A 20453-nucleotide genomic window follows, 5' to 3' on the forward strand; every position below is an offset into this window, starting at 1 on the left:
TCAATTTTTATCTTTTATATAATGTCCATTTCTGGATTTATTTTTTTATATTCTTACTCTCACTGTTAAAATAAACCTGCTATTAAAATGATAGACTGTTTATCTATTTTTAAGTGGGCAAACTTACAAAATCTGCAAGGGATCAAATACTTATTTCCTCCTCTGTAAGTTCTCTGCTGTGAACAGGCTGTAACATGCAATGTGTATTTCCAAGCCACCAGCTCCAAAGGAATGCAATCAGCCACTAGTACAATATCAATTCATTGAAAGTGGCCATTCAGCACTTGGCTGATACATATAACTGTAGCCAAGTCTGTCTTGGATGTGTTAGTTCTGTTTATTCTGTCCGCTGTAAGGACGCCCAATATGCGCAGCCCAATATGCGCAGCAAATAGCTAAGGTTAGTGGTGCAAACATGCGAACAAATTCTTCTGCTGATGAAATGTACATGCAGACCCAAGGGGACCGTGTCCAACAGAAGGATGCAGGAAGTACTACATGAGCTTCAAAAACATACAAACAACTACAGAACACACAGTCAGTTACAGAGTACCTGCCCAGGAAGAAGGCCACGTAGAAGAGCGATGAGAAGAGAGTGAAGAACTGGAAGGTGAACATCTTCACTGTGAAGTTCCTCTCTGTGGCAGCAAACGAGTTGGTCTTCTCTACACACACACACACACACACACACACACACACACACACACACACACACACACACACACACACACACACACACACACACACACACACACACACACACACACACACACACACACACACACACACACACACAACACACACACACACACACACACACACACACACACACACACACACACACACACACACACACCACACACACACACACACACCACACACACACACACACACACACACACACACACACACACACACACACACACACACACACACACACACACCACACACACACACACACACACACACACACACACACACACACACACACACACACACACACACACACACACACACACACACACACACACACACACACACACACACACACACACACACACACAATGTAAATATTGTTAATTCTGTGTGACTGGCGAAGCCACACACAGTCTAGTATTCAACAATCTTATCTCATGTTATTCTCCTTCAGAAACACACAAAAAACACATCAAAAGGTGCGGAATGACCGGGATCGGGTTGCTATGTCTTTTAAAAAGGGATGTGCCTAGCCGTTTTCACGCAAATCTCAGAAAACTAGGGCTGCCCCCTTATAGTCGATTAATCCCTAGTCGATTTATAAAGTCTTAATCGAGCAATTTTTCATTAGTCGATTAGTTGAAAAAAAAGCCCCATTCGTGCGCTGCATGTAATGCGTCAGCCGGAAACCCCCTCAGACTTCATTCAGAGCGGAGCCTGGTCATTAAAGAGCCCATGTCATGCTTTACTGGTTATTACCCGTCCCCTTGTGTGTTATGAAGGTTTTTATGCATGTAAACGGTCTGCAGAGTCACAAACCCTCAAAGTACACCCTGTAGCGAGTAAAACTCTAACACAGAAAAGACCTGTCTATGCTGCCCCAGAACGCCTCGTTGGAGATTTCTCATTTTCGATTGTTTTCTTCCTGGGTTCTCTGACGTGTCAATACCCAAATCAACAACAAATGGACCAATCTGCGGAGCACCTCACACACCAGGATCCCTTGGCTAACTAACAGGGAGTCCCCATTGACTTGCATAGAGCTCCCTGAACGCTGGTAATAGACGAGTTGGGATCGCGGAGAAATGCTCTCCGCAGACCCATTCTCACAGCGTTATAAACCTTTTTCTTACTCAATATCAAGCCACACTTATTGTATCTACTTCGGCTGTGAGTGTTTGTGTGTGCTTAGGATGAGTTTCGCTTGTTCTCGCTGTATCGCCGACCCGGAAACCTGTCCGCTCCTCGCAGCAGCTCGCAGCAGCGAACGGATTTCTCAGCCTGAGACGGCGGGACGCGGCGAGGCTGTGAGTCTGTGTGTGAGCACACACACAGACTCACAGCCAGCCAGGCTGGAGCAGGAGCTCCAACAAGCCGTTGAGGACAGAGAGTGAATACACATACTTTACAGAGATGCTGTATGAGAAACCAATGTGAGTTTGGAAAATTGAACAATGTAAATCTATTCTAGTAGACCTCAACAATGGAATTATAATCAGTAGAAATGACCATGTCATGGGACCTTTAAGACTTAGAGTGGGTGACATCACGGCTAGAGGGGAGAGGAGCTGTACAATCTGAAGAGGTTTTTTTCCAACTATTGCTCGGCTGGCCACAATTTTCACTCTTCATACATAATTTGGTGATCATAATGTAGGGAAATTTGTCACGGCCGCACCGATATGCTCATTTCATCAAACGGACTTACACATATAGCAAACACGAGAGTCATCAGGTGTGTTCATCTGGTATCCTAAATACTCTGGGTAGGATACTTAGCTGATTGGAGTTACAGTTGTTTACCTAGAAGCAATAATGCAGCACAATATTGTTAATACATTCTCTGACAGGCTGTCTCTCGTTCACTGGCAGGGCGTTGCCGTGGAAACGCTTTGATCTTTGAACACACCTGTCGGTCGTTTCGGTCGTCGTTAACATTTTTATTGTATCTTTTACGTATTCTTCTTTCTGTGTCTTTGTATGCACCACATATACTAAAGCAAATACCTGGTATGTGTAAACCTACAGGTAATAAACCGATTCTGATTCATAGCGAATACAGTATTATGATTTGGTCTTACCTATGTCACAGAGCTTAAGGGACACCCATCTGTTTACCTACAGGTGAAAGAGAAACAGAAATATGTGATGGTTCCGTTGCTGGCAGGCAGACCTACAACAGCTGAATGGTGTTCCTTTTTCTCAGCTGTTTCCAGCTGTTTCTGTCACTTCAATCACCACGTACTAAGCTCATAAGCACATGAAATATAAATATACCATATTAAATCTGTAATTCTGAGGTTTGATTTCTCCAGCAGGACAATGACACAGTGCATCGTCAATCATTTTCAGAAGGTTAGAAAATAAAATCATTTTGTTTCGTTTTACTCAACCAAAAAACTAAGTAGTAAAACTACAGAAACTCCATTTTGCAGTGATCACTTATTGTATTCCATGGCTGTAAATGTTTAAAGGTATAATTATTGATTAATTAATCAAGTTGTCATCATTTTAATGTTGCATCGGTAGAGGTAAAGGTGAAGTTCATTTTATTGATGCTTTATACATTTGGGTGGCACAATTTAAAATAATATACAATCATTATAAAAGATATGAAGATATTAACTATCCACAGTACTCTCTGGCGGGGGTCTAAGAAATAGTTTGCAAGAAATAAGTGCTTTACCCTAAAAAGTGCATTCCTTTTCCTTTTAAATGTCTGAATTTATTGTCACTCTTGCTACTGTTATTCATTAAAAGCTTGGACGGATTCATAACTTTAAAAGAAAAAATTATGTTGAGCCCAAATGAAATTTTATTAAAATGAATCTCTGCTTATAAGTGGTATTACATTGTGTATTTGTTCTGGTCATCAGTTTGAAATAGGTCTGAAGTATTTTGGTTGAAAAGTTTTAGAATACAAACAATTTCATGCCATCTTAGAGTACAAATGGTAATAAGCTAAATCTCTGTTATGGTGAGTACAGTACTTACTTAAGTTACATTTCACCTCTCTTAATGCTGCTTAAATATATGATTTTTATTGACGACTGAGGAGCAGCAAATATTATCCTAATTCAAGCAACTTTGTAGGACTTCTCATGTCAGTCAATAACCTGAAGCTTCAATGTTTCAACAAATATGTCAGAAAAGGTTTTATTCTATTTAGATAAATATGCACATAGCACATCAATATGCACAGGAGCTACAGTGTCATTATGTAGTTTACATTTTCTTACAGAATAAGCAATGATGTGTTGAATTATGTGGTCTATCTTAGCGCAAGCAATTTTTCCTGTTCTTCATTGTGTGAATGCACGATGAAGAGAGGGGGGATGTATACGTACCCGGGTCATTATCTGAATGGTGAGGTAGTGCAGCACAGCTCCCAGCATCACAGCCACAGTGTTGGCATGATCCCTGATGAACTCCCAGCTGCCCTCAGACATTAAGGGTGCAGCCACCACTCGAAACACCACCAGGGCATGAGCCAGGCCGATGATCAGCATGAGCTAGAGCACAAAACACACACACTCATCTTGCTTTATTTTCTGTTCTGTCAATCTGATTTTGCAATCATCCTTTTACATTTGTTTTTTCTTGGAGTAACGTGGGTGCGGCGAAAAAGATGGCGGTAAGGGGCTCTCTCTATTCCGAAGAGTATACGGAAGTATACCAAATCAACACAATGTATAAGAAGATTATATCAATAGCCAAATGCTAGAATAAAATCAATGGTAACCTGACTGATAAAAGTAGCTTACAGAGATCACCCACGTTATTTGCAGATTTGATGGGCACCGTTCGGGATACAAAATGAATATTTCCAAAACACAGATACTAGCTCTAAATTACACACCATCAACAACGATTAGGGAATCATTTCATCTTAATTGGAATTTAAAGCAAATACAAATATCTTGGGGTTATCATCACTAAGAGAAAATCAAAAATATATAGAGCAAACTATAACAAGATAAATCAAGAAATACAAAAAGGTGTTCTCTAATCTACCACTAGATTGTACCTCAAGTATTGAGACAAAATGAATCTTCTGCCTAGATGTCTTTATCTTTTCCGGTCCCTGCCAGTAGAGGTTCCCCAAACTAAATGTGTGACATGGGATAGGTTCAAATCAAGGTTTATCTGGGAGGGCAAAAAACCTTGAGTCAGATATGAAACTCTCTAGCTACCGAAAAATAAAGGAGGCATGGGCCTTCCAAAACTAAAGGAATACTTCATTGCTGCCCAGTTAAGATATGTTGTGTGTTGTGCAAACCAGATTACACAGCAAAGTGGAATGAAACTGAAAAAGAGTTTGTAGATAAACCAATCCAGAACATCATTGGCGATAAAGAAACATGCAAGAAAATTCTAAACTAACTATATACAATTACACTGTTCACTCTAAAAAGTATGGTTCGAAATAATTAAAAATAACAAGTTAGAGAAAAGTGCACGTTTACTAAAATGGGTAGCATTCAATAGTCATTTAAAACCAGCTGGGAACGATAAGGGATTCAAACAATGGGTAACAAAGGGGATTACAACATGGTGCACCTTAGAGAAGGATGGGGAGCCTGAGAGTTTCCAGCATTTGAAAGATAAATATGATCTAGACCAGGGCTCTCCAACACGTCGATCGCGAGCTACCGGTAGCTCGCGGGCAGCTTTTCAGTAGCTCGCCGCTCGATTATCGATTATAGCGTAGTAAGGTTGCTTATTGATTTTTCGGCCGCGGCTGGACCATAACGTTTTTTTATTTTAGAATTTTTTCTGTCACATGAATATCAAATGGTCGGTGACGCAGAGATCAAGGAACAGACGTGACAGCAGCACAGCGACATCACACACGGAGCAGTCTGCTTTCTCCACCAACACCAGTCCAGAACCAACAGCAGAATGACCCGCTCTGAATCAGGCCCTGTCGCTGCGCCTCAGAGACACACAGGGAGGGATTTGTGTTTTTTGAAAAACACTCGTTATCGTCATGTCAGGTTTTTGGTGGATTTAATCAAGTCTTGGATTGCAGAGTATGAATGTCCTCTTGCTATTTTCAGTTGATAAATACTTGTGTAAAGTTTGTGAAGGCAGGAGGAAAGCTTCCGCGATCACCGTCTCCTCTCCGTTCCTCCAAACCCCGCCCCCTCCCTGAAAATAATGAGTGACAGGCTGATAGTGACCCGATAGAAACTTTATTATTCACTTAATCACTGATTGAGATATGATGAAGCTAACTTAATCTCATACATTCATGGGATTTATGTAACAGTAAGACAGATAATGTAAGTGTGCACCCACATGCACTATTTTTGTTTTTATAATGCTATTGTAAATACTCCTGCTGTTTTCAGACTCAAGTCATGTGTGTGATGCCACATTCAAGACATTCAGTGTCTTTTTTTTAACAGAAGACCGTAGCTAGAAGCTGCAGCTAGACTGCAGAAGTATTAGTTTTTTGTTTTTGAGAATGGAACCATTTTCACACACAGATATAGGGAGGCTAGACCTATACAATTGATTTATTATGGTTTATAATTTAATGTCAAGACGAAGAAGAAGAAGAAAAAGATGGCTGAACAACTGTTCAGTGTCAATCCTGTGGAGATCTCCAAAATAATGTTCAGCTTAAGTCTCAGCAAAACTCACAACATTTCTGGAGCCTTGTAGACCCAGAAAATTATAAGAACATTCACCAAGCAGCACTGAAAATGTCTGCTTTATTTGGTTCTGTTCTACATACCTTTGTGAAGCAGCTTTTTCTGACATGAATGAAATCTAAATACAGAACAAGACCGACTGATGAACATTTAAATGACTCTATTAAGTCAACCTTAAGTGGGTCCAGCATACACCTCTATGGTGGACTGCATGCAGTGCCATTCATCTCACTAACAAAAGAGTGAAATGCTTGTAAGGTGGTGATTAAGGACACTTATGTGAATGTTCAGTGATGTACTTATTATGTGGGCCATAATAATATGTGAGAAATCTTCGTTTTCTTGGACCTTATTTTTGATAAGCTTTAGGTATTGCAATTTCACACGTGTACAAAAGTATAGCTTAATTCAACTGATGAGGGCTATGTGAATAAATGTAAGCGATGTGATGCAAGTAGCTCTTGGCCACTTTCATTTTTTGAAAGTAGCTCTCAGATGAAGAAAGGTTGGAGACCCCTGATCTAGACAAACATGACTTCTACAGGTACTTACAACGAAGGGATTACTTTAAGAAGCAAATTAAAAGAGACCCCTCTGGTGCTCTGGAGTTTGGGCAGAGCATCAGATTGGGGAAGAAATGGGATTTAAGTGACTTTGAACGTGGCATGGTCGTTGGTAACAGGCGGCTGGTCTGAGTATTTCAGAAACTGCTGATCTACTGGGATTTACACACACAACCATTCCAGAGAATGGTCTGTGAGCGGCAGTTCTCTGCGAGAAAATGCCTTGTTGATGCCAGAGGTCAGAGGAGAAAGGCCAGACTCGTTCAAGGTGGCAACAGTTACTCAAATAACCACTGGTTACAGCCAAGGTATGCAGAAGACCACCTCTGAACCACAACACGTGGAACCTTGAAGCAGACGGGCTGCAGCAGCAGAGACCCCACCGGGTGCCCCTCCTGTCAGATAAGAACAGGAAACTGAGGCTACTATTCTCACGAGCTCACCAAAACTGAACAAAAGAAGGTTAGAAAAATGTTGCCTGGTCTGATGAGTCTCCATTTCTGCTGCAACATTCGGACGGTAGGGTCAGAATTTGGCGTAAACAACATGAGAGCATGGATCCATCCTGTATCAACGGTTCAGGCTGGTGGGGGTTAATAGTGTGGGGGTTAGGTGATGATTTTTCATAAACAAGGTATTTCATCAATATTACGATACGGTATATACAGCAACAGTACCCGACAGTACCGGACAGTGATAATGATGAGGAACAACAGCTACTCTTCTCTAATATCATTTGCCCAAGCTACATTCTGCAAGTTGGAGTCACCAATAATTGAGGGTGAAATAAGAAGAGCAAATTTAAAAACGAAAACTGGTAAATCACTAGGGTAAGATGGGTTTCCAGTGGAATATTATGAGGAATATGTGTAAATCTTGGCTCTGGTTTTGCAGGTTTATCAAGAGGCTTTTGAAAAAAGGCCACATGCCACCAACATTTAGTGATGCTTTAATATCTCTAACTTCTCACAGAGATAGAGACAAAGCAGACCCATATCATTTGATATCATATATAAAGAAACAAAGTCTATAGTGATAACCAACAGGGTTAGTTCTCACTTTTTCAGCTTGTCTAGTTGGACTTGTCAAGGGTGTCCTTTGAACCCCTTAATGTTCATCATTTTCTTTCAGACACATTAGCTGTTAGGATCAGGAAGGAACACAGGCTACTACTGTATTCAGATTACATTTAAGATGTGGTGACTCCTGTGACGTCTGTACCAAACTTAATAGACACTATTGAGTCCTACTCTAGACTTTTAGGGTACATATCATACATACACATGATTTGTAGATAGCAGGAGAGTTGCATAAAGATGGTAAAATCATGTCTTATACAGTCTTAATTTGTCAATTTGTTGATGCAGTGTTCCGCCAGTATTTCACTGTTGAAAAATAGAAAGTGTTTTTTTGTGTGTGTATGTGTTTCTCTCACCATGACAGTAACCAAGAAGAGGACCAAGGTGCTGCGCAGGTAGGAGTGTCTGAACTGATTGGGTTTACAGTTTGGGTCATTGACTATTTCAAGAATGAGTTCTTCCTGTCAAAACACACACAAAACCCACAAATAATAATTTACACAAAATGGAGTCAACTGAAACGTATCTAAAATAACAATAATCAGATTTGTTCCAGACAACAGTAATTAAAGATCCATTAATACTTTGATAAGTGAACAATTGGCTCTGCTGTTTCTTTCCAACACTGAATATTTGGAGTCGGTTGTCTGTCCTTGTATGTTAAATATATTGCTTGGATGAGGGTAAAGGTACACTGTTTTTACTTTTTGACTGCATATTATACTTCATATTTTGGATACACTTTACTCTACAAAGCCTGTTGCAGCAACTCTCCGTGTGTGCATCGAATCTGCGTCTTTTTGACATTTTATTCGGAATACATTTAATCTAATCTTATCTAATCTAATCTAATATTGTCTATACTCTTTACTGTAAATTAGCAGAATACTGTGTAGACTTCAAATAATTATTCTTTCTACTTAAAGTTTTGGGTTTCTGTTTATGATTTCTTTGTAAATATTGGTCAAGAGTTATCTCCCAAAATAGCAGCTTGTCAATGCAATTCACTAGAGCAGGGGTTTTCAAAGTGTGGGAAGGTGAGCCTCCCCTCGGAGAACATAAGAACAGCCGCGCCCCCCCTCCCAATTATTATTGCTATTATTATTGTTGTTGTTGCTATAATGCAGGGGTTTGAGCACGCCATTTGAAGTTACTCTTTTTCTCTCTTCTTGTCTCGTCTCTGTGTGTCTCTGTGTGTGTGTTTGAATCTATCGTGCTGACTCACTGACTGCACCGATTTGATAGGCTGACTAGCGTCACCTGCTTAAAACATTAAACAATAACTTTTTAATCTTTATGTTTTAAACATATTTTTTTTAAATGTTTAACATTTTCTCCTTATATCCTTATATGCTCCCGGCAACACACTGAACGTCAACTTTGCCTCCTTATTACACTCACCCCTACTTTAGTGGGAACAATGAGTCTGCGTCTTTGATGCGCACAGGCGGATGATGCGGGGATGCAATGTAGACAGGAATAAACGCAGATCATCCTCTGGCTGCAGCCTTGACCAGTACTTGCTTTTGATCAAAGTAAGTATTATTAAAATAAAGGGCGGTGCCGGCCGTTCTGTGATTCTCCAGAACACACATATGGCCAGTCCGCCCCTGCCAGGACGGTCCATGAAAATCCTAGCTTCAAATAATCGTGGTCATACTTCCTCAGTTTTCTGCCAGACGCTGTCTCCTCTCTCACTTTAGGTAACTTCACTAAAAATCGATCCATGTTGCCGCTCGCATAAACTTGGCTGAAGTTAACTAGCTAGATTTCAGTGTTTCTCGTTATTTTTTTCTCACGCTGCGCATCCCCTGAAGCTCTCTGGCGCCCCCCTGGGGAGGCACGCCTCACACTTTGAAAACCGCTGCACTAGAGTTTATTCCAAGAAATGTTCCGACCATTTATTCTCTTAAACCCCCTAATGTCCAAGAAATAAGTGACATAATAGATTAACTAAAATTATCTTCAGCTGGTCATGACAATATTTCTGCATCCCTTGTCAAACAGGTGAAGCATTCAGTTATGCAGCCACTTGCTCACATCTGGTCTTTGTAAACAGGCGTTCCATTGTTTAAAAGTAATGATCCATGTTGCTTTAATAACTTTAGACCCATATGTAGTTGGCCATGTTTTTCAATATAAACATTTACATAGGATTGTTTTTCATGTAGATTCCAATTCAATGTACACACAGAAGAGTTGCATGAATATGGTTTCCATATATTACGTACAAATGGCTGAAATATTGTGTTTCCCACAGAAGACAATTTGTTTGTGGTAAGGGTTTTAATTCCAGAAAAGCCAGACTACTCTAGGGGTCCCACAGGGGTCCTTTTAGGGACCATTATTATTCCTTTTATTCCTACGTTTATGATTTGTCAAATGTCTCAAACATTCTTTCTCCAATAATGTCTGCAGATGACACAACCCTAGTTCTCTTCTCGTTAAACTGATTCACTAATTATGGATGCTCATTTAGTCTAAAACAATTGCCTATGCCAATTGGTTTAGATTGAATAAACTATCTTTAAAAAAAACATCTAAAATGTATTATTAAATGAAACAGAACACTACAGACAACCACACACAGGATCCAGATTTAAATGTGACTTGTGTACCTCCTCCTCACACCAGTCATAGACCTTCCACTGAGAAACATGTCTGGCTCGGTGTCTCTTCCACAGCTCTAGGAACAGAGTGGCTGAAAAGAGTCAACCAGTTAAAGAGGGAACATGTTAGATAAGACTTAATAGTAAAAAACATTGGGTTAGATATCATAATACATTGAATGAAATCAAATTAGAAACTCACCCCAGATTGCCATGCACATAGCAAAAGCCACAGTTCCTTCATTGTCAAACAGGTGGCTGACCTGTGTGGATATAAACACTTCATGAGAAGGGCTGCCCCCAATTAGTCGACTAAACGTTAGTCGACAGAAAAAGTCTTAGTCAACACATGTTTCATTAGTCTATTTGTCGGAGAGAAAAAATACGCAGTCCTCTCAGACTTCATTCAGAGCTGTGCCTGGTCTTTACGTTAATTTTGTCAGGCAGGAAATCCAAAGTGTGGATCTTTCTGAGCCAGTAAAGGACGAGCCCCTCAAGGTGACATGCAAACTCCACAGGAAAAAAATCTCCTCCACATCCATTTCATAACATCTTAATAATAATCGTAATTATCCCCATATTTTTCCATTTGCTGTGTAGGATTTATTGGGTTGTTATATTCAGATATGAATGATAGAAACTAGACATAAATGCTCAGTGTGTGTGTGTGTGTGTGTGTGTGTGTCCTCGCTGCTTGTTCACACACACACAATAAGAATCCTTACCGGAGCTTCTGCTGTTTATACCACTGACGGGCGGAGTGTAACATTTAATTTCTGTTTCAAAAGGTTCATTAAAACAGTTTTATTTTATATTTTATATTAGCAAAACGTACCATGTTGTGATAATACCATTATTTAAACCGAAACCATTTTGGGAGAAAAAAGAAATAAATGATATTAATAATCATATATATCCTTTATTTAACCAGGTAAAAAGTCTCATTGAGATTAAAATCTCTTTTTCAAGAGCGACCTGGCCAAGAGGGCAGCATGAACAAAGTTACAATAAATGAACACAAAACAATACAGGCAGACGAATACAGCGGTCGTAAAACACAGATTAAATTGCACATTAACCAGTCAGTATGCAAATAAAAGAAACTATTATAAATCATTAAAAACTGGCACAATTTAAAACGACTTCAATTATGGGATATACGAGCAATCACATCGACCAATGGTGTCGTGTTCTCTGTCCTTTAAGATGGACTTGAATTCCCCCATAGTGATCAAATCTGAGAGTTTCAGCTCCTTCTGTATATTATTCCAAGCAGAAGGGGCAGCATATTTAAAAGCTTTTTTACCCAGTTCTGTTCTCACTTTAGGAACCAGCATCTGAATAATATATTGGGAGCGCAGGCCATATAGACTTAGTTTTTTACACATATATGTGCAAATATAAGAGGGAACCAGCCATAGCAGAGATCTATGTATAACACCCTACCAATGGGAAAGTCTGCGTGCAGACAAAGATGGCCAATTAGCAGCAGCATACAAAGTAACAAAAACGTAATGCACAATGGTGCACTGTATCCAAACTCTTTAGGCACTGTTCAGAGGCCTTCATGTAAAGCAGATCACCATAATCCAATACAGGTAAAAACGTTGTAGAGATCAAATGTTTCCTTGTCTGAAAGGAGAAACAGGATTTGTTTCTGAAAAAGAAACCTACTTTTTGTTTTAGCTTTGAAACAACATTTTCAGTGTGTGACTTGAAAGATAAGTTCTGATCAATAATAAAACCTAGATATTCGTACAGTATGTAGTGACCCTTTCAATGTCAGTCCCTTGAACAGTACACATCTTGGGGAGAATAGAGGTTAACTTTTTGCCATTTGAGAATATACATGCGACTAGGGATGTCCCGATCCGATCACGTGATCGGGGATCGGAGCCGATCACGTGATTTTCACGTGATCGGGGATCGGGAGAAAAAAATCGGGGATCGGATTTTTTTTTTTTTTTTTTTTATAAAATATTTTTATACATTTTATTTAATGTTACAAAACAAAAATGACCATGTTCACGTCTTAAAGTCATCCTGAGGCCTTAGTTTTGGGTTAAAATTACACAACATCATGTATGTGTTGCTTCTTTTGGGCTTGTTTTCATAGACCTGGTTGCTTATTTCTCTCAAATCTGGCAACAGTGGGCGCAGTGTCTAATAGTAGCAGTAAGCTAACAAGAGGCTACGTTCAGCTGGTGCCTCGGGAGTCGGGACAGAGAAAATGTCAGGAGTTTGGAAGTATTATAAAATTGAAAGCGAAGGCAGTGTAACAGCCAGATGCAATGTTTGCAAGGCGGAGGTTCCGCGTGGTGGAAAGAACAGAGCTACGTTCAACATGACCAATCTAATACAAACACCACGACGAGTACACAGCGGCCACTCAGGTAACGGCACTGAAACAACCGACACTTTCAGAGACTTTTAAAAGGAAAGAGAAACTGCCCCAGAACAGTGAAAAGGCCAACAAAATAACAGCCAAGATAGCTGAATTCATCGCGTTGGATGACCAGCCGTTATCTGTTACCTTTTTTTTCCTCTTAATGCATTGCATAAAGATCGGATCGGGAAAAATCGGTATCGGCAGATTGTCAAAATCAAATGATCGGAATCGGATCGGGAGCAAAAAAAGGTGATCGGGACATCCCTACATGCGACGAATAGTCAATTTATCGCCTGAATTGACGACTATTGGTCGACTAGAAAAAGCCTTCAGTCGAGGGCAGCCCTAATCATGATATCTCTCATAAAGCAGGAAGAGCATAAATATGGTACAAAAAATCACATATAAGGCTTTTCCCAAAAGCAGGAGTAAGTGAAGTCCTGACACACCTCTTCTTCACAAAGCAATAGCTCAACACTCATTACACAAGACTGACTGGTGTAGGCCGGTCGGCTTGATAAGATCTGACCCAATCTCACAAGTAATCACAAGGACAGAAGAGGGAGCAGGTTACACACATATGCCATACAGAACACACACTGAAGACAAGACGCAGGACACACTTACAGCACATGTAAGATCCATTTGCGAAAACCTAAGGCAGTGTGCAACTTATCTGCCTGTCTTCCTGTAGAATGTACCTCACGTCACATGAAATACTTTCCACCTGACTTTTAATGATGTTTTTAGATACATCCAATGTCATCTTCACACATACACATTTCAGTAGAAAAAACTACATATTTTGTTCATGCAAATCCAGCATGGGTTAATATCTCCCATGATTATTCTGTTTACAAGATTAGATTAGTGTGGTGAAGTGTCTGCACAGAGCCAACTAAGAAGACACCAAACGCCCGCCTACCGGCCACCTACTGTTCAGCATGCTACCATCTGGCATAAAACACAGCTCCTCCACTGTCATCCTCCACACCCCACCATAAAATAATTTAAGATTTGTATTGTGTAGCATAAAAGGAGCACAACTTGCAATGTAAACAACGGATTAAGTTGTGTGGTCCTTACCATTGCTCTTTCCAATGTGAGTGATCAAATCAACAGAATAACATGACATAAGAAGAGCTTACCTTAGCGTAGGTGCAGGTGTCTGACAGCTGCCACACGACACACCTCTTATCACAGCGAGGACACATAATGATGCTGGACTGACACACTTCCTTACTAAGGACACACAGAGAGTCAAAGTGTAAAGGGTTTTCAGAATAAAATGTCATTTAGAAGATTATTTTTTCAGAACAAACTTAGGTAACAGAAAGAGTTGTTGTCACTCATCACATAGACTTAGAGACATTTGGACCTCATGCAACAACCAGTCTCAAAATCACATTAGTTCCAAAGTGGCCAATAAAAGTAATTTAGGAGAACCTGTGGCGTTCACCAGTTTTTTTATTTGAAATGGGTGATGAAATTCATGAGACCTACCCAAACCAACTTACAGTTAAAAACAATACAACTTGAACTGGGGTAGGGCATTGAAATTGAACTTGTTAGTCTGACCACATACATTTTTGTTACCACACTAAGCTGGTTTAAGTCCTTTTTATCTGTACTATCTCAGTTTGTACGTGTCAACGATGAATCTTCCATGCAAACTAAAGTTGGTCATGGAGCGCCACAGGGCTCTGTACTATTCTTTTCAACTTGTATATTCTTCTGTTAGGCAATATTATAAGGAATCACTCTGTTACATTTCGTTTGTATGCGGATAATACTCAATTATATTTATCAATCAAGCCTGATGAAACTAATCAACTAAATACAATTCAAGAATACCTCAAGGACTTAAAAACGTAGATAACCTGCAATTATATGATTTTAAAAACAGACAACTGAAGTTATTGTGAACTCTGAAACAAACTATCTAAAGATATACTCACTGTTGGAGCCACAATGTATGTGTCTTTGTTTTGATTGTATCTGCACAAGTTTAATGTAACATGCAGTTCTGCCATTGAACACAAGATGGAGCATTCACTTGGTATTCACAAAGTTCTCCCGCTCCAATCCCTCAGTGGCTTAAGTATAGATTAGGTTAAAAAGTCACTACACTCACTCTGGATGGCATTAACTTGGCCTCCAGCACCACCGTAAGGAGTCTCGGCTTTATCTTTTATCAGAATTCGTCCTTATCATTATACCCCTGCATTCTAGGAATGGTTATTCCAGTTTGTGTTTGGGCGGCCGAGGTTGATAAAGCTTATAGTTAGGGCCGGCTCAGACTTGCCTTGAACCAGACCCTAGTTATGCTGCTATAGACTTCCACTGTCGGGGGACATTCAACATTCAACGTTCACTTTTCATCTCTTTCTCTTCCTCTTTAGAATGCACTCACGTTCTCTCTATACATTCATGTCCCAAAACATGATGGCATAATAGCCTATAAGTTAAGAATGCTCACTCTGATGGTCATCATATTTAGGCTATTGTGTCACTTATCCTCCATTCGGAATTTGACTGTATCAGAGAAGAGGTAGGCCTATGTCTAAAGAAATCTCATTTGCAATAGAACTGTACCAGATACTGGTTAGTGTTCAATAGCACCCTAGACAATTCAGTAATGGTATATTTTTTTAGGGATTTCTGTTTTTCTGATAAATGAGAGAAAAGTGATTGAGTCCTATGTTCCCATCACCAAACAGTACAACTTCCGTCTAAACTAAAGCTAGGTTTACAGGACTATAATTCAGTATTCTTTTAGGTACATAATTGTCTGACTATTTGGTGATGTAGGACTGCCACCTGGTTCATACCTCAGCAAATCTGAAGAGGAAAAGAGTGGCCATTCTCAAGTTATGGGCTTCTTTGTCACCTTTCCCATATTCGGCCTGGCCTAATTTGGCTCTTTTTCAGGGATAGGGGTAGTTCTAAAGAACAACCAAAAAAACATTTTTTCCCCCAAAATAAAATTTGACAACAATCAATTTCATTAATGGGAGACCCTAAAGATAAGAAAAATCATTGTTGTGTTTTGTTCTACCTCGGGTAGGGGTATCTCAAAATCTGAGGGCCCTTCCTGCTAGACTATAACTCAACATCTGGGGCATGATTCCCAGGGTTTTTGTGTCTCTGCCAATATTTAAGTAGTATACAAATTTAATTTGATTGGTTGTTTATTGATAGATTGATTGGTCTAAACTTTCCCACACACAGATCAGAAATAATTACATGGAGTGCTTTACAACAACTACAGATGTCCTTAATTTTTTCTAACTGGTTCAGAAGGACTGTATAAATAAAGTTATGTTAACAAAAAAGACCAGTGTTTCCCACGTTTAAGTTCATTTACCATATAATATTGCCTTCTCAGCTTCTGACTCACATTAGAGGGTTGGAGTTGAAAAAGGCAAGTCCATAAAGGAAAACGACCACGCCCAGAGCAGCGGCCGGGACCAGCAGTTTGGTATACCAGCCCAGCCACAGGTAGTACAAAGCCACTTTCTCTCCGAAGTAATTCCTGCAGGGAGGAAACACACAGGCAGACATGAAGTAAAAAAACATTGGCAACTATAAAAAGCGTTTGATCACCTGGGACTTTCTCATGTTTTATTGGTTTACAGTGTTTAATCACAGATATTTTTCATAAACAAAATACATTTTGATTAATGTTTGTTAACAGGTCTCTTGTCAGGTTTAACAAGTAGTGAGGGTATACTGGGAATATCTGATCGAGTCCCCTATCTCCAAGGTTATCAAATTCAAATCTCAATAATTTTCAATTACGCTTTTAGAGAAGTGCCCTTTCTCGATTTTCACGAATCAATAACATTATCTACATAAAACACCACAAAATTTGATGCCTGCAACACGTACAAAAAAGCTGGGACAGGGGCAACAAAAGACTGGGAAAGTTGAGGAATGCTGAAAAAACTCCTCTTTGGAACCTTCCACAGGTGAACAGAGGTGGGAAGTAACGAAGTAGAAATACTTAGTTACTGTAATTAAGTCGATTTTTCAGGTATCTGTACTTTACTTAAAGTGGACCTATCATGCTATATTTGAAATATATATTGTAGGGCCATACCTATATAAAACATGTCTGTGAAGTTTTTTTTTCAAAATACCAAACAGATCATGCATTTTAGCCATGCCTCATTTCGCTCCATTTGCTCTTTTCCAGCCCTGTTTTTGCAAGGCCTGATTCTGTGACGTAGCTTTAATGCAAATGAGCTGCAGCTGACCACGCCCCCCCCGCAGGAGAGGGGGGCGTGCTCAGAGATCAGCTGCTGGGCTGTCAGAAGAGGGGGAGGAAAAGAGGCCAGAAGTTATCGTTTGGCTCAGGGGACGCAGATCAGTGAAACTTCCTGCAGACTCGTGCGGACTCAGAGCCATAACCGTAGCAGATCCAGAGATCCAGACTCATCATGCACGAGTCAACAGCAGACTCAGATTCGCAAATCCTGACTGACTGAATCAAGGGAACTTCCTTCACTGTGCTAACATAGCAGACGCTGAATCGCTGATACTGACGGAGTGACTCGAGAGTCAGCGGAACTTCACAGACACAGATTCGGTGAGCGGACTGAATGAGTGGATTACACCACACAGAGCGAAACAGCAAACTAGTTGGTCGGACTCGTCATGGTTTTCAGACTCAGTGTCAGCTCTGTTTGTGATAACGTAGATGCATACTGTGCACAGATCATTTGACGACTTCACCCAGTCAAGTGTAAGAAGCCAAATACTGCAATAAACAAGCATTAAGACACAAACGTTGTTAGATCATGTTTGTGTAGCGGAGGTTAGTGTAACGTTAGTTTAATATGCTCGTGAAATGCAAATCTCAAGTGGCAAATTCAAAATTACAAATACACAAACAGTAGACTGCCGCCCTCACTAGTAGCTCTAAAATTTGAATGTATTTGAAGTTGGAGACTATGGGCTCCTATTTCACCAGTAGGATTTCTACGCTCTTGGTGATGCCGACTCATGACTCAAAGGACTCGTATGATTTGCCATCTCTACCCAGAAACTCCGCCGGCTCCTCTGGGCCGAGCTCATCTGAGAGGGACTGTTGCAGAGTGGAAAAGTGTTCTGTGGTCTGATGAGTCTACATTCCTAATAGTTTTTGGAAATCATGGACGTTGTGTTGGCTAAAGAGGAAAAGGACCATCCAGATTGTTATCAGCGCAAAGTTCAAAGCCAGCATCTGTGATAGTGTGGGGGGGTGTTCGTGCCCATTAATGCTGAAAGGTACAGACAGGTTTTGGAGCAACATATGCTGCCCTCCAAGTGATATCTTTTTCAGGGACGTCCCTGCTTATTTCAGCAGGAAAATGCCAAGCCACATTCTGCACACATTACAACAGCTTGACTCCGTAGTGAAAGAGTGGGGGTACTAGACCGGTCTCCATTGAACATGTGGGGTGCATTATGAAGCACAAAATACAACAACGGAGACCCTGGACTGTTGAGCAACTGAAGGTGTACATCAAGCAAGAATGGGAAAGAATTCCACCTACAAAGCTCCAACAATTAGTGTCACACACACACGGACAGACAGACAGACAGACAGACACTGACTTGACATCGTTGACTGGTTGTCCTGTAAACAGACCCGACCATCGAGCCCACTTCTTCTTCAGCTGCTTCTGCTTCTTTCTCTGTGGTGAAATATCAGCACATACATCGGGTGTTTATCCTACTCAATATGCATTTACACTTTGTAACATTAATATTACACATGGGCGGCGCCAGAGATTTTCTTTTGGGGTTGCTGTGGGGTAGCTTGATGTTTCAAAGAGGGTGCTCAAACATTAAGGGGTTTCCCATTAATGTACTGGGCACTACAGTTGAATTTTCTAATGCAACACTCCCCACACGCACATACACAGTGTACCCGCGACTCTTACGGACCGTCTACACAGCAGCGTTAAAAAAAATCTTGAAACGCTTCTGCCCATTCACTTTGCCGAACTGCATTGTGGGCAGGCGAGCGGAGATTTTCAGGATTTTCAGGATTCAAAGTTGAACAATGTTCAACTTTTGAGGCTGAGGTGGAAGCGTCAGCCAATCAAATCCTGTGTACGCAAATCTGACAGTTCAAGCTCTAGCCAATCAAACGGCGTGTATGCTGGGAGAGACATACCGCAGGTCATTTCCTCATATTCCAAAACATGGAGGAGAAATTAGCGGTAGCGAATCACCCGGTGCTTTATGACCAGTCCCTATTTACCTACCGGGATATAAACCGGAGGAGCCAGGCATGGAGGGAGGTGGCAGAGACAGTGGTATGTTTTCGCCTGTTTGGGGAGTTTATATCCAGTTTACTTCAAACTTTTTTGCTTCGTATGTCGCGGGCGGGAGATTCATGTGATTGGTTGTTCGCAAAAAATCCCCAAGCTTCAGATACGCCCACCTCCAAGATTTTTTTTAACGCTGCTGTGTAGACGGTCCGTTACAATGAAGGCTCGATAATCAGCTCATGGCATATAGGCTAGGTGTAAGCAGATTTACTTTTTCATATGGATATTTTATTAATCACTCTCCTTTTAAATTGTATTCTTGTTTTACTGTCATATAGTATTTCATACCAGTTTTTCATTTATTCTCTTGTTTTTTTTATAACTATAATGATCATATAAAGGTGTGCCTCGGAAATACTGGTTTACATAAATGGTGATCAAACAATTTGAGACCCACTGATCGATCTCTCGATCTCGATGTGCCAAAATATATAACTATATATATATAGATGTATATAGATATTAGGGCTGTCAAGTTAACGCGTTAATAACGCAAAAAAGAATTAACGCCACTAATTATTTTAACGCGATTAATGCATGTGTATTTTTTGTCCTCGGCCGCCCCGTAGTTTCAGAGCGCATCGAGTTTAAAATACCATCTACAAGCTGATGCTGACAGCCCCGCTCCTGCCGCCCGCTTGTGGCAGACCACACTACCACGCTCACCGGCAGGCCCGGACTGGCCATCGGGAGGACCGGGAGGGTGTGTGTATGTGTGGGGCGAGTGAGGCACACCTTACGTGTTGTTGTTGTTGTTGTTAGCATCTGGTGCTAGCTAGCTGCGCTAACGGATATAAGGAGCTGTTTCAATGAAAACAGAGGAGCGACATTTCGCCGACAACTGCGCCGAGCACTTGACTTTATGCAGGTAGCCAGACAGTGGGACATTGTACGAAAAGTCAGCACACTCAGTGCGCGCAACATGATTGCAGCTTCCAGGCAGCTCCCGTTCGAGCATATATGCCTTGAGCAGCACATAGCTCCAACGATCCATCACAGGGCACGCGCACCCACACACCCACACACCACACACACACACACACACACACACACACACACACACACACACACACACACACACACACACACACACACACACACACACACACACACACACACACACACACATCACAC

The 20453-nt window shown here is 40.7% G+C and overlaps 1 protein-coding gene across 1 annotated transcript in view; it reads right to left on the bottom strand.

Moving 5' to 3' along the window:
* Positions 1–20453, bottom strand: part of LOC117491138 (anoctamin-9-like) — a 58980-nt gene that overhangs the window by 18364 nt on the left and 20163 nt on the right. Inside the window, exons 7-15 of the mRNA XM_034140997.1 lie at positions 18598–18677; positions 16397–16531; positions 14145–14238; positions 10810–10870; positions 10617–10699; positions 8355–8459; positions 4044–4208; positions 2778–2814; positions 554–665 (exon numbers count right to left, since the gene is read on the bottom strand). Of these exons, the coding sequence (XP_033996888.1) occupies positions 554–665; positions 2778–2814; positions 4044–4208; positions 8355–8459; positions 10617–10699; positions 10810–10870; positions 14145–14238; positions 16397–16531; positions 18598–18677 (872 nt within the window). The remainder of the gene's footprint in view (positions 1–553; positions 666–2777; positions 2815–4043; positions 4209–8354; positions 8460–10616; positions 10700–10809; positions 10871–14144; positions 14239–16396; positions 16532–18597; positions 18678–20453) is intronic.

The sequence above is a fragment of the Trematomus bernacchii genome, unplaced genomic scaffold, assembly GCF_902827165.1.
Source record: "Trematomus bernacchii unplaced genomic scaffold, fTreBer1.1, whole genome shotgun sequence".
Taxonomy (NCBI): domain Eukaryota; kingdom Metazoa; phylum Chordata; class Actinopteri; order Perciformes; family Nototheniidae; genus Trematomus; species Trematomus bernacchii.